Source organism: Suricata suricatta, chromosome 8, assembly GCF_006229205.1.
Source record: "Suricata suricatta isolate VVHF042 chromosome 8, meerkat_22Aug2017_6uvM2_HiC, whole genome shotgun sequence".
Taxonomy (NCBI): domain Eukaryota; kingdom Metazoa; phylum Chordata; class Mammalia; order Carnivora; family Herpestidae; genus Suricata; species Suricata suricatta.
Genome location: NC_043707.1, coordinates 109,691,746 through 109,709,619, shown reverse-complemented (window position 1 = coordinate 109,709,619; position 17,874 = coordinate 109,691,746). Strand labels below are relative to the sequence as shown.

General features: G+C 34.4%; 1 protein-coding gene across 1 annotated transcript in view; it reads right to left on the bottom strand.

Annotated features, from left to right (window-relative positions):
• FOXJ3 (forkhead box J3) overlaps positions 1–17,874 on the bottom strand; it is a 138,638-nt gene that overhangs the window by 57,077 nt on the left and 63,687 nt on the right. The window contains exon 4 of the mRNA XM_029946366.1: positions 17,367–17,441. Within this exon, the coding sequence (XP_029802226.1) occupies positions 17,367–17,441 (75 nt within the window). The remainder of the gene's footprint in view (positions 1–17,366; positions 17,442–17,874) is intronic.

Below are 17,874 nucleotides of genomic sequence, written 5' to 3'. Positions count from 1 at the left end.
ATTTCTCTTGGTAATGTTTTACAGTTTTGAGTAAAGGGGTCTCCATTTATTTTGTTAAAATGTATCCCTCAAGTATTTTGCTACTGTAAATAGAACTGCTTCTGTTAACTTGCAGTCATTCCTTAGTAATATAAAGAAATTATACTGGGGCGCCTCAGTGGCTCAGCCAGTTAAGCGTCCAGCTTCAGCTTGGTCATGATCTTGCGGTCTATGGGTTAAGAGCCCCGCGTTGGGACTCTGTGCTGACAGCTCAGAACCTGGAGCCTGCCTCAGATTCTGCATCTCCCTCTCTCTCTCTGCCCTTCCTCCACTTACACTCTGTCTCCCTCTGTATCTCAAAATAAACATTAAAAAATATTTTTTAAAAAAGTTATACCAACCTGGTATCTTCTGACTTTACTAAACTCACTTATTATTTCTAGGGGCTTTCCCCTAGATTAGGATTTTCTATATATGTAATAATGTTGTTTCCAAATAAAGACAGTTTTACTTATTACTATTTTTCAATCTGTATATCTTTTCTTTTTCTTGCCTTACTCCATAGGCTTGGACCTCTAATAGAATGTTACACAATAGTGAATACAAACATCTTTGTTTTCTACGTCTGAGGGAAAGCATTCAGTTTCTTATCATTAAATCTGATACAAATTGTAAGTTTCAGATAGATGTCTTTAATCAAATTAAGGAAATTCCCTTTTATTCCTAGTTTGCCAAATGAATGCCAAAATTTTTCAACACTTAAGATGATACATTTTTCTACTATATAGTGAGTTACATACATCAATTAGTTTTCCAATTTTAACATACATCACATTCCTGGGACAAATTCCACTCGATCATGATGTATTCTTTTTATGTATCAATAAATTTAGTTTGCTAATATTTTGTAAAAGATTTTTGAGTCCATGTTCACAAAGGATACTGATCTATAGTTTTCTTATTGTTTCTTTGCCTGACTTTGGTGTATCATGGTGATGTTGAACTCATGAAATGAGCTGTAACTGTTACTTCATCCACTATTTTTTAAAAAGTTTCTGGAAGATTGGCATTGCTATTTCCTTAAGTATTCCAGCTTCTGGTTTCATTGTTTTTGTCTGCTCATTTTCTATTTTATTTATTTCTAATTTTACCTTTATTATTTCCTTCCACTTACTTTGGGCTGAATTTGCTCTTATTTTTCTAAATTTTAAAGAAAATGCTTACATAACTGATTTCAGACCCTTGTGATTTTTCTAATTTAAAGGTTTAAGCTTCTTTCTCAACACTGCATTGGCTCTATGTCACAAATTTTTACATATTCTGCTCTATTATCCCTCAATTCAAAATACCCTTATGATTTTGTCTTTGGCTCAGAGGTACTTTAGAAATGTATCATTTAATTTCTAAACATTTGAAGTTAAAAAAATATTTTTGTTACTGATTTATAATTTAATATTACCAGTCAAGAACTATACTCTGTAAGATTTCACCCTTTAGTTATGTACTGAAACTTGTTTTCTTATTATTTTAGTGTTTGGGCATTGTAGACTGATGGGCAATGATGAAATAAGGAGATGCAATCATTTTAAGATTTAGGAAAAACAAGATCAATAAAATCCCATAATGCATGTCAGACTTATTAAAGAATCACATGGTAACTGCAAGAGAGAGTAAGTTTTATTCTTTTTTTAAATACATAAAATTTCTATACTTCTTTAGAAGACTTCTAAGAAAGAATAAAAGTCATAAAATAACCATCTTTACATATTAAAACTGCTCAAAATAGATACTAAAAAACTGTACTGTGTCCAATGGATCCTGATGATATACTGATGATTAAATAAAATATATATGAAATACTTCCTCCTCCAGTATATGACCACACATTGCTTCATATTAATCTTCCAGTATTCTTTCTCATCTCCTACAATTTCTATCAAAGAGCAAGCACAAAAATATTTGGTAAATCTTAAAATTTAAGGGCTGAAAAGGACCTTTAAAATAATCTATTACAACTTACTTGATTGCAGAAGAGAGTTCTGCCTACAAAGGTTAAATTATTTGGCTGATCCTAAAATTTTATCTTTTCATTTAATATTTATTTGCACGCAAAAAAGACAAAAGAATAATGAAGTAAGGGCGCCTGGGTGGCTCAGTCGGTTAAGTCTCCAACTTTGGCTCAGGTCAGATCTCACATTCGTGGGTTCGAGCCCCGCGTCAGGCTCTGTGCTGACAGCTAGCTCAGAGCCTGGAGCCTGCTTCTGGTTCTGTGTCTTCTTCTCTCTCTGCCCCTCCCCCTCTCATGCTGTCTCTCACTGTATCAAAAATAAATAAAACATTTTTAAAAATTTATTAAAAAAAAGAATAATGAAATAGCCAAAATGCATTTAGTGAGGCTTATTATCAGAAAGTAAATGCAAGAACAGCAAGCTATACCTAGATATAACCTGAATATCATCTAACCCACCACTGGGGAAATGACACATGTTCAATCACCCGAACTGGTTAAACTTCTCCAACTATGGGCAGACACGAGAAAGACGAACAACCTTCCTCTTAATGACAATTCATAAAAGGCTGATTGTGTGTGTGCTAGTCACAACATTAGCAGTAAGAATACAAATAAAAAGGAAGTCAGTCTTCAGCTGTAGCGAAGGAGACAGAAAAGATACCTGTATTGTTAACTCTCACCACTTCCATGTCCTTGTTCAAAAGTCATTTCCTCAATGGGCTTATCTTGCTTAATCTTCTGAAAATGGCAATCCATACTGAAGCCACTTTATCCTACTGCATATTTTTCTATAGCATTTATAATTATCTAACATTCTATATAATTATATATAATTTATGTATTTATTGTCATTCTCCCATAGGGCTGTAAGTTCTTCATGGGCAAGGGTTTTTGTTCAGTTTCCTGATATATTCCAAATGCCTAGAAGAGTGACTAGCAAATAAAAGACAAGTACATAATCAGCAAGTGCTAAGTGAGACAAGTGAGCTGAATCTCAAGATGATCATCATCAGATGTGGCAGGAGGAAAAGGGGATTAAAAAACAATTTTAGGCAGAGGAAATAGTTGAAATAGCATTTTTAACCCAGCATTCATGAACTCCCCAAGGGTCTATGCACAGGATTCAGAGACATTATGAAATTGGGTTGGAGAAAATGCAGAAAATTCAGCATTTCCATTACAAATGTAAGGAACAAATCACAAATCAATTTGATTCCTGTCATGTTAATTCTGTTGGTCTCAAAAGGTCATTACTACTCATTATTCATTTCTACTTTTGTTACTTAATATGCTACCACATTTAAAAATAATACTACTAATATGCTGCCACATTCAACTTTGTTAATGTTACTAAAGAACCACATAGATTACTAAATCATAAATTTATTATTTTTATAACTTTAAATACAACTGCTTATTGTTTTGCAGTCTGATTACTCTGGCTTAAGCATTTAAAAACATTATTCTGGGGGAGCCTGGGTGGCTCAGTTGTTTGAGAGTCTGACTCTTGATTTCAACTCAGATCATGATCCCAGGGTTGTGGGATCGAGCCCTGTGTCAGTCTACACGCTGTACATGGAGCCTGTTTGGAATTCTGTCTCTCTCTCTCCCTCTCTCCCACTCATGCAAAATAAAAAATAAAAATAAAGTTAAATTAAACTTAATTTAACTTTAAACATATTATTCTGAGAGGGGCTTTCAGGCTTCAACGGAACTGCCAAATTCTGGTGCTCAGGTTACAAAGATCTATGAGAGAATAATAAATTAAATAGGACTAAGTTTAAAAAAAAAAAAATGGCAAGAAAGGAGTCCAGATAACTAAAGAGATTTTTTTTAGTTTTCCTTTTGCTTTACATTAACGCTACTTATTTTAGGTGGCATGCTGATTCTAAGCTTTCTTGTAATTATTAATTCATAAACCCTAAAAGTTCATTAAAACTGTATTATTATTGATACTAACAATCCAAAATTCAGTCTTAAGAACCTTTACACTACTTATTTTTAACTTCTCTATAAGCTATCACAACTAGGCAAAATTGTGCTAATACACAATTTATAATCACGTTTTTATATAGCAAAAAGTTTTACACAGTGAATACTGGCCAACAACTCTCAAGAAATCTTTATCTCTGAACCTCACAGACTGTATGAAATTCTTTTTAGAAGTGATTTCCTCCCTAGACTGGAAGTCTTCATGGCAGGGACCTCTTACTCATCCTTGTAGCTCCCGAGCCAAACTTAATAACTAGCATGAAGTTATAACTTAATAAATGATTACCAAACTTAACTCCAACAAATGTCTTATTTGAAGATATACTAAAATTATTAAAATAGTTAAAATATTCAGAACTTCCAGAGCTACATGGGACTACAGATCTGCAGCTATACTTGTTTTTATATATGCCCAGTATTTTTATTAAAGTTAAAAGGAATAATGGATGTAAAAATATATCATGCTTATGGACTAGAAGGTTTAGTATTGTTAAGACAGAAATACATCCCAAAGTGATCTCTAATTCAATGCAATACCTATCAAAATCAGTTTAGCTGTAGAAATTAACAAGCTGATCCTAAAAATATGTATTTGACCTAGAATAGTCAAACAATCTTGAAAACGAAGAACAAAGTTGGAAGATTCACATCTCCTAATTTTCAAGTTATGAAATTACAGTAATCTGAATTAAGAGTCTAGAAATAAACTTGTAAATTTATGGTCAAATGATTTTTCCACAGAATACTGAGATAAAACAATGGGGAAAGAATAGTCTTTTCACCAAATGGTGCTGGGAAAACTGGATATCTACATACAAAAGTATGAAATTGGGCCTCTTCACAGCATACATAAAAATTAATCCAAAATGGATCAGAAATCTGAATGTAAGGGCTGAAACTATAAAACTCTTAGAAAAGAAGTATAAATCTTCATTACCTGGGATTACTCAATGACTTTTTAGATAGGACATGAAAAGCACAACAACCAAAGAAAACTTGATAAATTTATCGAAATTTAAAACCTGCGTTTTATCAAGAGACACTATCAGGGCAGTGAAAACACACCTGTACAATGGAAGGAAATTTGAAACAAACATATATGATACAGGACTTGTACCTAAAATAGACAAAGAACACTCAAAACTCACTAACCAAATGACAACCTGATTAAAAAATGGCCAAAGGATCTGAACAGACACTTCTCCAAAAGAGATCTATGAATGGCTGATACACACATGAAAAAACCATCCTCATCATTTACTTTCAGAGCGACGCAATCCAGCCATCACAGAATGGGATACCACTTGATACTCAATAGGATGACTGTAATCAAAAAGATACAATCAAAAGGGTTGGCAAGGGTATGAAAAAACTGGAAGCCTCATAATTGTGAGAATGTGAAATGGTATAGTTCCTATGGAAAAGTATGACAGCTCCTCAAAAGATTAAACATATGACCCAGCAATCCCACTCCTAGAAAAATGAAAACATTATATTCATACAAAAGCTTATACAAAAATGATCACAGCAGCATTTTTCATAATAGCCAAAGTGGAAACAACCCAAATGTCCATTAACTGATTAACAAATAATTCTGATATGTCCATACAGTGGAGTATGATTTAGTTACAAAAAAGTGATAAAATACTGCTACATGCTTCAATATAGATGACCCTGAAAATCTTACACTAAATGAAAGAAGCCAGACACAAAAGGCCACATACTATGATTCCATTCATATAAAATGTCCAAACTGGCAAATCCATAGAGATGGAGAGTAAAGGCAGAATGAAGGATGATTACTAATGACTACTAAAGGGTTTCTTTTTGGGGTGATAAAATAAGAATAAATTATTATTTTTATTAAATTATTTTATTAAATTTCTTTACTAAAATTAAAATGCCCTGAAATTAGATAGTGGTAATGGTCCCACAACTTTGCAATACACTAAAAACCACTGAATCATATGCTTTTAAAGGGTAAATTTTATGATGTGAGAATTATATCTCAATAAAAAATACTGTTTTAAGAAAAAACAAGAATCACGAGCTCTTATCTAATAAAGTAGTATCCCTAATACAGTCAAAAGTCACTTTTCACAAAACAAAGTCACTGGTATTATCCCAAGAGAACTCAAATCTCCTGATTTCTAGCTGTTTCCTGGCTTTCCTTTTGACCATGTCAGTCTTTGATAAAAGTTCTAACTGGTCATTAATGTCAGAGAAAGTCAAGCAGTTCACCTACTTGGAAAATAAGAACTCCAAAGATTCTCTCAAACTCATATTAGTAAATTAATTTTAAGAAATGAAACAAATTGTCTTGACCCTGCCTCACTGAACAAAAGAGTAAAAAAAGAAATAAAATAACAACTTCTAAACATCTACAAACCAGTCTTAATTTAAAACAGCAGGAGAATTAATGTACAATTAGAAAAGTTTCCCTAAGAATATAACAGCCACTTCTTAGTTGCCTAGGAAAAGATAAATACCATTCTTGTGATAAATGTTTATTAAACAGCTACTATGTACAGATATTATGCTAGGTGCTATGGGGGTATGAAGATGCCAAAGACCCAATCCTGGTCAACAAAAAACTCACAACAGAATATAACACATAAAAATACAGATAGCTACCAGCACTCAAGAACTATAAGAATGGTAGGCTCAAAGAGCTATGGTAATGAAAAGACGAAAGGTGAAAATAAAGAGAAAGAAAGAAAAGGTGTAACAGGGAGAAAAAAGACTATTACCCACTTTTCAGAGTAATGTAGATAATTCAGTTGGCCATCAAAGGATGAAGAAGATGGAAAAAAAGACTATTTTATTTTAAACACAATGAAGATATGAAAATACCTTCAGAAATAAGAAGATATAAAACTGCATCATAAGTGTAAGAAAAATAATGCAGTATAGCTTGAATATAAAGTTTAGGGACATGAAGCTGGGGGCTGGAGTTGAAAATGTGGCAAGAGAGACGGACATGTTTGTGGTTTTACTTGCATATCATACCTAAAGGCAGCACTGTAGAAGACAGAGCAGAGGGAAACAGATTAGAGGAAGGAGACCTTTTGCAGATGACACAGTAATCCAACGTGTCATTAAAATAACTATTTTATTTTTATATTTATATTATTTTTAAATTTTTCATTGCTTCTAATAACTTTGTTTTAAATATAAAAACCCAGGATCCAGGGGCACCTGGGTGTCTCAGTTGGTTCAGTGCCTAGCTCTTGATTTTGGCTTGGGTCATGACCCCAGGGTTGTCAGATAAAACCCCACACTGGGCTCTATGCTGAGTGTGGAGCCTGCCTGGGATTCTCATTCTCTCTCTCTCTCTCTCTCTCTCTCTCTCTCTCTCTCTCTCTCTCTCTCTCTCCCTCTCTCCTTCCCTCCCACTCTCTCTCTCTCCCCCTCTGTCCCTCTTCCCCATTTGCATGCATACTCTCCCTCTCTTTCTCTCTCTCTCTCAAAAACACAAAACAAAAAAACTCTTTAAAAACCCAGGATGTGAAAACATCAAAGATGTAAGAAACCAGATGAAAGAATGAACTAGATTCATGAGCTTCCTAAACCCTGTACAGATCATAACAGTACTATATATCGTCTTTTATAAAAAAGAAAAAACAACAACACAATGAAGCAGAGTCTCCTGGGCATGTCTCATGTCCAGGAACTGGCTGGGACCAACAAAAAAGCCCAAATGTCCCAGCATCAAAGCATTTGGTTGAACTCATTTTACCAATTATTTAACATACACAAAACAGACAAATGGAAATTTTAGAATTTAAAAATCCAATAACTGGAATAAAAAGTTCATCAGATATGCTTAACAACAGATAGGACAAAGTGAAAGAGAAATCCTGAACATAGACCAGTAAAAATTACCTAATACTGGGAATAAAAAAAGAACAAGTGAAAATGAAGACTCAGTGACCTATGAAACGATGCCAAACAGTCACTTCTGGGGAGGGACAGAGAAAGAAGGAGAGAGAGAGAATCTCGAGCAAGCTCTGCACTGTCTGTGCAGAGCTCCATGTGGGGCTTGAACTCATGAAACATGAGATCATGACCTGAGTCGAATTCAAGAGTCAGATGCTTAAATGAGTGAGCCACCCAGGTGCCCCAAACAGTCTATATTTTATTTTATTTGAACAGTCTATATTTTAACTGGACTAGAAGAAAAGAAAATGGGGCCCTCATGTTTTGAAAAAACTAATGACCAAAACATCCCAAATATAGATGAAAACCTCTTTTTGTAGATTCTAGAAGATAAATCCTATGCAGAATAAATACAAAGAAAATTACTCTGTGGCATAAACTCCTTCAATCTAAAAATAAAGAGAAAAATCTCGGAAACCACAAAAGGAGAGAGGAGAGCAAGGAGGCACATTACCATAGCCCCCTGATCCAGAGGAAATACATTCTAAGACCTCCACAGCAGATGCCTGTGGATAGTATCAACCCCTATTCATACTATGTTTTTTCCTATACAAATATTCCTATGATAAAGTTTAATTTAAAAATTAGGCACAATAAGAAAAAAATAAAAGTAAAAATCAGGTACAAGAAGAGATTAGTAACAATAACTAATAATAAAATAGAACAATTATAACATACTATAATAAAAGTTACGTGAATATGATCTCTCAAAATATCTTATTGTGCCATACTCACCCTTCTTCCTGTGACGATTTGAGAATCAAATGTCTATATGACGAGATGAAGTAAGGTGAATAACATAAGCATTGTGACACAGCTGAGGAGCTGAGGCTATCACTGACCCTCTGACAATACGTCAGAAGGAGGATCTTCTGCCGCTGAAATTGCTGAAAGCAAATCCATGGATAGGATGGGTCTACTATAGGTATAGGGGAATAAAAATATAAATGACACCTGACTTTTCACCAGAAATAAGGGAAGCTAAGGACAACAGAACATCTTCAAAGTTTTGAAAGGTGGGGAAAACCCTGCGAATACAAAATTCCACATCCAGAAAAAGTATTCAGAGGATGAAATAAACACCTTTTCAGATAAATAAGAGCCAGCAAAATGTGTTTTCTGCAGACCTGCACTATAAAAAATGCCAAAGGATGGTATTAGGTTAAAGGAGAAGGAGATTATCTTGAAACCTAGATTTACAGAAAAGGTGATAATTAGGAAAATATTTTCTTCAACATGATTTCCTTAAAACACAGCTGTCTAAAGCAAATAAAATAATCCTACGGTGAAACATGTGTTCTAAGTATAAGATATGACAGCACAAAGAAAAGAATAGGGTAATAAATAAAACTGTACTATTCTAAGGTTATTACATTTGTGAAGTAGGTGGAAAAAGGTAAGTAGTAAATGTTATGAAGTACGAAATATGAAGTGAAAGGTGGTATATTACCTCTAAATAGACTTTGGTTAGTTAATATTTCACACTAAGCTCTAGCATGACTACTAAAAAATAAAAAGAACACAGTTAAAGAAATAAAAGAGAGCACTTTAAACTATTTGATTAATCCCAAAGGTTGCAGAAATGAAGCAACAAAGAAACAAAAGAAAAACAAATTGCAACCATATTAAAAAAATCATATTAAATACAGACTAAGCACTCCAACTGAAGGCAGAGATTGTTAGATAAGATTTAAAAAGCCAAGAGTCAATGACTACATGCTGTTTATAAGAGACATACTTTAAATACAAAAGCATGTATAGGCCAACAGCAAAATACTAGAAAATATATACTGTGAAGGTACATATGAAAGCTGTAATGATTATATAGTATAAGAAAAAGTAAGCTTCAAAACAAAGAGTATGTTAAGAAGAACATTTCATAAAGATAAAAGACAAATCAAAAGGAAGATTAAACACACCACATACAAGTACTAATTTCAAATGAGTTACAGACCTAAATGTGTAATCTAGAACCCTAAAATCAGGGGTGCCTGGCTGGCTCAGTAAGTAGACCATGCAAAACTTGATCTCGGGGTCCTGAGTTCAAGTCCCACGCTGGGCATAAAGATTACTTTATAAAATTTTAAAATTAGAAAATAAAAATAAGTAAAACTATATGATCTACAAAAGAAAACAGAGGGAATATCTTTATGGCGTTGGCTGATTTCCTTGACAATACACATAAGTCACTAATGATTAAGTTAAAGTTGGTAAATTCAACTTCAAAATCTAAAATGTCTACTCTTTTTAAGACACTATTGTAAAAACAAAAGACACACCAGTCTGAAAAAATATTTACAAAACATAAATCTAAGAAAAAAAATGTATCCAGAATACATTAAAAAAAAAAAAACAAACCTTCTTACAGCTTAGTAATGATGACAACCAAATTTTTTAAAAGGCAAAAGACTTTTAAAGACCCTTCAGAAGAGTGAATATACAAATGACCAGTAGGCACATGGAAATATGCTCAACATGAAAAAATTCAAAATAAAACCATAACAAACCCAACTCATACCCACAAAAATGGCTAAATTAAAGAGACAGCCGATGTGAAGCAACTGAAATTCTCATGCACTGCTACTGGGAATTTAAAATACACAACTACTATGGAAAAAGATTTGGCAATTTCTTGTAAAGTTAATCTTCCACTTACCCTTTGATACAGCAAATACTATATTATTCTAGAGCAATAAAGGCACATGTCTCCAGAAAACTTGTACAAGAATTTCTTAGTAGCCTGTTCTTAATAGTCCCAAAATGAAAACAGCCCAAATGTCCATCAACAGATCCATGAGTAAATGGAATACTACTTAACAATAATAAACAAACAAATGACATATGCAGTAACACCTCAGACATTACACTGAAAGAAGTCAGACATAAACAGAGAATACAGTTGACCTGAAAACATGCTTTGGGGTACTGACCAACCCCTATCCATCAAAATTTAACTTTTGACTCTCCCACACCTTAACCACTAATAGCTATTGTTGACCAGAAGCCTTATTGATAACATAAACAGTCAATTAACACATTTTGTGTTATATGTATTATACACTGTATTCTTATAATAGAGCTAAATGTTTTAAAATATTATAAGAAAAAGAAAATACACTTCAAGTACTTTACTTCTCAAAAACGTCCATGTATAACAGGACCTCTGTTTTCAAGGGTCAACTGTATACTGAATTATTTCATCTAGGTGAAGTTCCATTATGTGAGGCTGACGAAAATTAATCTTCTATGGAAAACTCTACTATGGGCTTAAAGATCACCACCTAAAACTGGGGTTTATTGAAAGATTGAGATAATACCTGTAAAGTAACTCCCTAATCTGTAAAGTAGTATATAAATGTAGACATTATTATTAATTCATATCAACAATTCTGGTACAGGTTAATGTCCTCCTGAAGGAGAAAACTGCAATGTCTTAGTGTACAAAATCCCAAAGATCACAAACTAGAATTGTAGAGCTCTGAACACATCTTCCAAAAACAAATCAACTGCCAACTTCAAGATATCCTACAACCTGGGATACCTGGCTGACTCTGCTGGAAAGGCATGCAACTCTTGATTTCAGGATTGTGAGTTCGAGTCCCATGTTAGGTATGGAGATTACTTAAAAAATAAAATCTTTTGGGGGAGCCTGGGAGACTCAGTATGTTGAGTGTTCAAACCCTGTATCAGGTTCTGTGTTGACAGCTCAGAGCCTGGAACCTGCTTAAGATTCTGTGTCTTCCCCCCTCTCTCTCTGCCCCTTACCCACTCATTCTTTCTTTTCTCTCTCTCTCAGAAAGATATAAACATAAAGAAAAATTTTTTAATAAAATGTTTTTTAAATGTCATTATCTGGGTTAAATATAAACATAAGAAGTTATGATTAATTTCATACTCCTGGGGAAAACAGTTCCTATCATAAATTGCAAACCATTCCAAATGGCTAAAATATGAATTTTATGTTTTAACATAACCCTACTGTCAAGTATACACGGTTCACTAGTAAAGTGAATCATCATAGACTATTCTCTGCTCATCCTCAACTTTCAATGCACATCATCAAGAGCCTCAGACACAATACTGGATGCTTTCTGTCCCTGACTTCTTGGGCTTTATACCATGTCTCAATGTTTTATTTCTCTCCCAGTTTAGATTTGCCAATTCAGTTTAAACGTTGTTTTTGTTTTGTTTTGTTTACCTTCCAACACCTTAGGATGCTGGTAACTGCCCACAGTTCCATGGCACAGCATTTGCATGTACCATATAGAGTGAACATAATTTTTTACAGTATATTATAAAAATTATTATATTTTACCATTGGTTATTATTGTTAATCTCTTACTGTGCCTAATTTATAAATTAAATTTTATCATAGGTATGTATGTATAGGAAAAAGACATAGTATATAGGGTTTGTACTATCCACAGTTTCAGGCATCCACTGGGGGTCTTGGAATATATCCCCTGCAGATAAGGAGTGACTACTGTACTTACATTAATTCCCTTAACTCCTGATTCTATCTCAACTTTGTTCTCACTGGTCCCTCAGCTCAACTTCATCATGTCCTCTTCTCAGCCTTCAAGTGGGCCTCTTTACCTACCATGAGTTGAAACCACAAAGATTAAAAATTTCATCTATACTTAAAGTGCTTCAGAAGTGGCAAACTCTAGAATATCCCTTGGAACCCTACCAGTGTTGTTTTTTTCCCCCCAATCAAATAAGATGTCCTTATTTTTGTCCCAAACTCTTGCTTTTGTCTTTAAATCCTATTTCCTATTTGGTTTTACACAAAGACAAAGATAAGAAGTCAACTTCTTCACAAAAATCATGCTCTACTTTAAGATCAGTATTAAAATTACACTTGCATCTTCCTTCTTTAGGGTACACACCTGTGACTCCTACAACACTGTTAAATCACTTAACATTGTATCTTATGTACTTTCAAACTTCTCCAATTTTTCTACATCTTTTCACAAAACAAGGTACCAACAAATAAGATACAATTCATAAACACAATACTAATGAGGCCAAAAAAAGAATACCCTTTGAAAAAAAGAGGTCAGTCAACTAAGCTATGGTCTCCATACTATGACAGAGGACAAGAAAAGAAAAAAATTATAGTCCCAGAACTTCCAAAAGTTCATTCTCTAGCTGCTGAATTGTTTTCTCACAAACCAGGAGACTCCAATTTTCACAGCCACCAAGGCTTTACAACTTTCCCATCCATCCCTGGGCAAGAAAAAGCATCACCTCCACCAGCCCCCAAACCACCTTCTTACTATGAACTCACTGAAGTTCTCTTTCCCAGCACAGGCAGTGGGCCTTCATGGGGTATTCTGAGCTATCACCTCAGTTCTATTAGAACCTACTACTGCTAATTAATTATGCAATTATTGAAACCACTTCCTATTCTCTTTAATTTCCTTTAAAATAGAAGTATTCTGAGTTGGAGAAGAGGAAAAAGGGTTGAGAAATGATGAAGGTAGAAAGCAAAGAAAGAAAACATTTTTTTAAGTGGTTGATTGGATTTGTTTTCTCATAATGTGAAAATATTTACCTTCCTTTAAGAGGCATGTGTGAATAAAACGCAGGATAAGAAGACTTTAACAACAATTAGATTAAAAAAACAGACAAAAATACAGAAAATAAAGCTAATGAAAAGATAGGAGGTAAAAGATGAATAATGAAAAAAAATGTAGATAGACTAAAAGATACAGAAACAGGGTTAAGTGTCCGACTCTTAGTTTCGGCTCAGGTCATGATCTCCCAGTACATGAGTATAAGCTCCGCTTAAATCAGTTCTGCACTGATACTATAGAGCCTACCTGGAATTCTCTCTCTCCCCACTTCTCTGCACCCCCCCACCCCCGCCTGCTCACTCTCTTTCAAAATAAATAAACTTTAACGTGAGATGATGGGAAGAAAATAGAAATCTGTCCCAAAAAAGACAGCAAAATTATGGATGCAAAATGTAATTTCATTTTGTGTTTTTTTTAAAGAAAGCATAATGTGTCTATTGAAATAGTTTCGAAGAACATAGGAAAATCAATGCCAGCCCATTGTACACGGGTGAGATTCAACTATTAAGGGCTTTTTTTTAATGACAAAGACTTCCAGAAAATCAAGAAGTGAGTCTGGCATAAATAGTCATATAAAAGTATCTGTAATTCAACAATACTCTTCCAAGTTTAGGCTGGCCTTCAAATCTCTCTGGTAATCCACTGAACAGAAAGCTATACAACAAATAAAAATACGGGGAAGAAGATGCTGGACGCATCATTTCTGCTTCTACCTCTACCTCTACCTCTTGGACCCAAGTAAGTCATGGCAACAGCTGGTAAAATCTTAAAGGGTTCAAGTCCACCCATACCCAAGACCAAAAACTACTCCCACCCCACCTTGGCTCAATGGTTTTCTCCCACTGTGGTGAGGGTGGTTTTGGAAAAGCTCCTCAAATGCCAGGAAACACTGTAATACAAAAAGAAAAAACAATTCATAAGTACCAAAACTTAACTAACATTTTGGCCTCCCTCTCAAGGAAGATTGGGGTTGCGGAAAAAGTGTTAGTCTAGGAACCAAGGAACAAAGAAACCAAGTATGTTCTGCTTAGTCAGCAGGCATTCTAAGATGTTTGCTAGATTCCAGGTGACCTGGTGGGAGAGGACACCAAACATTCCCTTTCTGCTAAGGGTTGGTAAACTAGCAGAATATAAGCCAGAATAAACTAGGAGGATAAGCCAGAACCTGCTGATGGTCATCACTGCCATTCACTGGGATGAAAAAAGAAGCCATCAGAGAAGTTAGGAGAACTAAAGGATGTAAAGAGACATTTCGTGGTAGAACCAGGCTCCAGCTGATCCTATACATGTTTTCTCCCTTCAGCTGGTCTGTAGTTGGGTTACTGTGACCACAAGTAAGTCTGTCCAATACTATTGGGCTCTAATTCCACACTAAACCTGGACAAGTCATTCTTTATTTACTGGTCTTAGTTTTCTCTTCTATCAAATGGGCTAGATCTGAGGTTTTTCAAAATGTTTTTTAGAAAATGGGATTTTTATATAAAAATCATATTTTGATATCAAAAATTAAAATGACTTGATTCATGTAAACATTATTTTATAAGATCAGACTCACAACATTTACTTCTGACCAAAATAAATAAGAACAATTTAAATCTCACTTAGAGACTGAAAATAAAAATGTCTCTATTATTAGTATACTGTACTTTATAAGATTAAATGTATGGTATTTACTATTGTGACCAAAATCAGTGATAACAATGATGTGTTTTGATTAAAACCAACTTTAAAAAGGGAGACTAATGGTAAAAGTTGAAATCTGTTATTAACCTCTCAGGATCTATTTATTTCTGCATTTTGTTTTGGTTGCATGTTAAGACAATTCTGATTCAAAAAGAAATGTTGCAAAGAGTAACATACGTTTTCCTCATCTCTCTTATCCCATGATACTATTTAATTAAAGGTGGAGAAAAGTTTTAGGTTCCGTACAAAAGAAAACCTGACAGCACAAGCTTTTTAAAATAGACCTCCAACTAGTTAAGACTTAGTACATAATATAGTAAAACACTCAAGTGTGTTGGTTTATTTTTTTAATGCTTTAAACCTCATGTAAAAATTAAATCTGAACCAAGTGTTTATAGAATCCAATTAGTACCCTCAAAGAATTTTAATAAAAATAATCTTTCAACTCGTTAGAACATTTTCAGATTCATATATACTCACTGCCCAACAGAGACTGTAATGAAGCAAATATTAAAAGTTATTATTTATTTTTTTATAAATAAGCCTGGTTTAAAGAAACACAACCTTGGAGAATTATGAACACAGACAAATAATAAATTGGATCAAATAAGCAGACTACAATGATAATTTATTCAATCTCACTGAGAACTAACTTAATGAGGCAGATCACAGAAGGTGCTATAGAAAACAGCCATTATTTAAGAGCGTCTGCTTTACAATGAAAATGAGTAACTCTCCATCCCTAATTTCAAGAAGTTAGCCAACTAGCAGAGGATACAATACATTCATTCATTCAACAAGAGTGTGTCCTCAGTGCCACCAGCACTGTCCAAGCAAGTAGAGCTAAAAAGTGAACAATATACACATGATTCCCTACCCTTGTAAATTTAGACTTTAACCTAAGGACCGAAGATAAACAATGAAGATTTTAAACACAGAAAACATGTGATCAGGTTAACATTTTTTAAAGACAGCACCACCTACTTTGTTAAAGTCACCATACACTGGAGGTAATAAACCCAAAGATCGACCAGTTAGAAGCTACTGCAATGATGACGAAGTTACTAGGAAATCAGATGAGGAAACAACAAACTAAGCTGAAGCAGGTGGAAACAAAAAGCTTCAGAGAAGTAATGCCGAGAGCTCAATCTTACAGGACCCAAGGTGTAGACCAGATAAGTAGAGAAAGAGAGTCTGCGCAGCAAGAGAAGATCATATGAAAGGCATGTTTGAGAAACTCTAAGTAGTTCCTCACAGTGGGTCTTGAATGTGAATCATAGCTAGAAAGGCAGATCAAGGAAAAGCATGAAGGTATTTGATAACACAAGGAAACATCACCAAGACATGGGGAGTACTTTTAAGCAGGGTGGTAACAGAACCAGGCTTACTAAAATTTTAGAAACATTTTTCCAGGGTTGGTTAGCTTAAAAAACTGGCTGATTCTAGCCAAACAACAATGCATGTTTGCCAAAAGACACACTCTCTCAAAGTCCTAATCTAATAATTTATCATGACAATGAAATTATGGTCCAACAAAATACTCTGAGGTTTAGAAGCCAAGTAACTAGTACCAAGCTGAGGGAACACTGCAGTTGATATGGCTATTAAAACCAAAAAGAAGGGAAGCCTCGGTAGATAAAATACTAAAAGTGTAACGGTGGCAGGATGCAAATGGAATGAAAAGGAAAAAAACAGCAACTAAGAAAACGGGGAAATAATAGAAAATTTTCCTTCAGGGTAAGAATTAATTCCATTTGTTGTCAAGATCTACCAAACCTATCTCCTCCTATATGCAATAAATAAATAAATTATGGTTCCTAATAAGCAGTTCAAAACCAAATTTAAGTTAATATGCAGTACTTAAGAAAATAATGAAAACAGAAACTAGATTAGAAATAGTAAACTGTAACAGAGGACCAGCTCTATGCTAGCTAACTTTCCAATGCTTAAAAAGAATGCTTTCTCTTCCTGATTGGTCCTTGAAGATTACCAATTAAAATGGGGATGAGGTAGAGTGGAATGAAAAAGGATCAGGAAGGTTTCTGATCAACAAACTAGACATGTTCTTGAGTGTTCTCTTTCCAATTCTCTTTCTTTCTATATAACAGACATTACTCAGATACAAACGTGACGACAGGTACAGTGAAGAATCCACTATGTTATCTTAAGATAATGAATCCTACCTTTCCGGGGTCATCCTTTGATCGAGGCACTTTAAGGAAACACTTGTTCAGTGACAGATTATGTCGTATGGAGTTCTGAAATTAAAGAAGAAAAGCCACAGGGTCATTGGAATCCAAAAATCAAAATCCATCTTTAAAAACAGAATCAGGGAATGCCTGGTTGGCTCAGTCAGTTAAGCATCCGACTCTTGGTTTCGGCTCAGGTCATGATCTCATGCTTTCCTGAGTTCGAACACACAGCCTGCTTAGGATTCTCTGTCTACCTCTTTCTCTGCCCCTCTCCCACTTGCACTGTCTGTCTCAGGATAAATAAACTTAAAAAAAAAAAAAACCAGAATCAGGAGTCTAAATATCTCTTTGGATAGAATATAATTTCAAGTAGAATAAGCTTTTTAAATGAGCTTCAGATTTAAATTTTTCTGGGGGTGCCCAGGTGACAGTCAACTAAGTGTCCATCTTCGGCTCAGGTCGTGATCTCTTGGTTCGTGAGTTCAAGCCCCGCATCGGG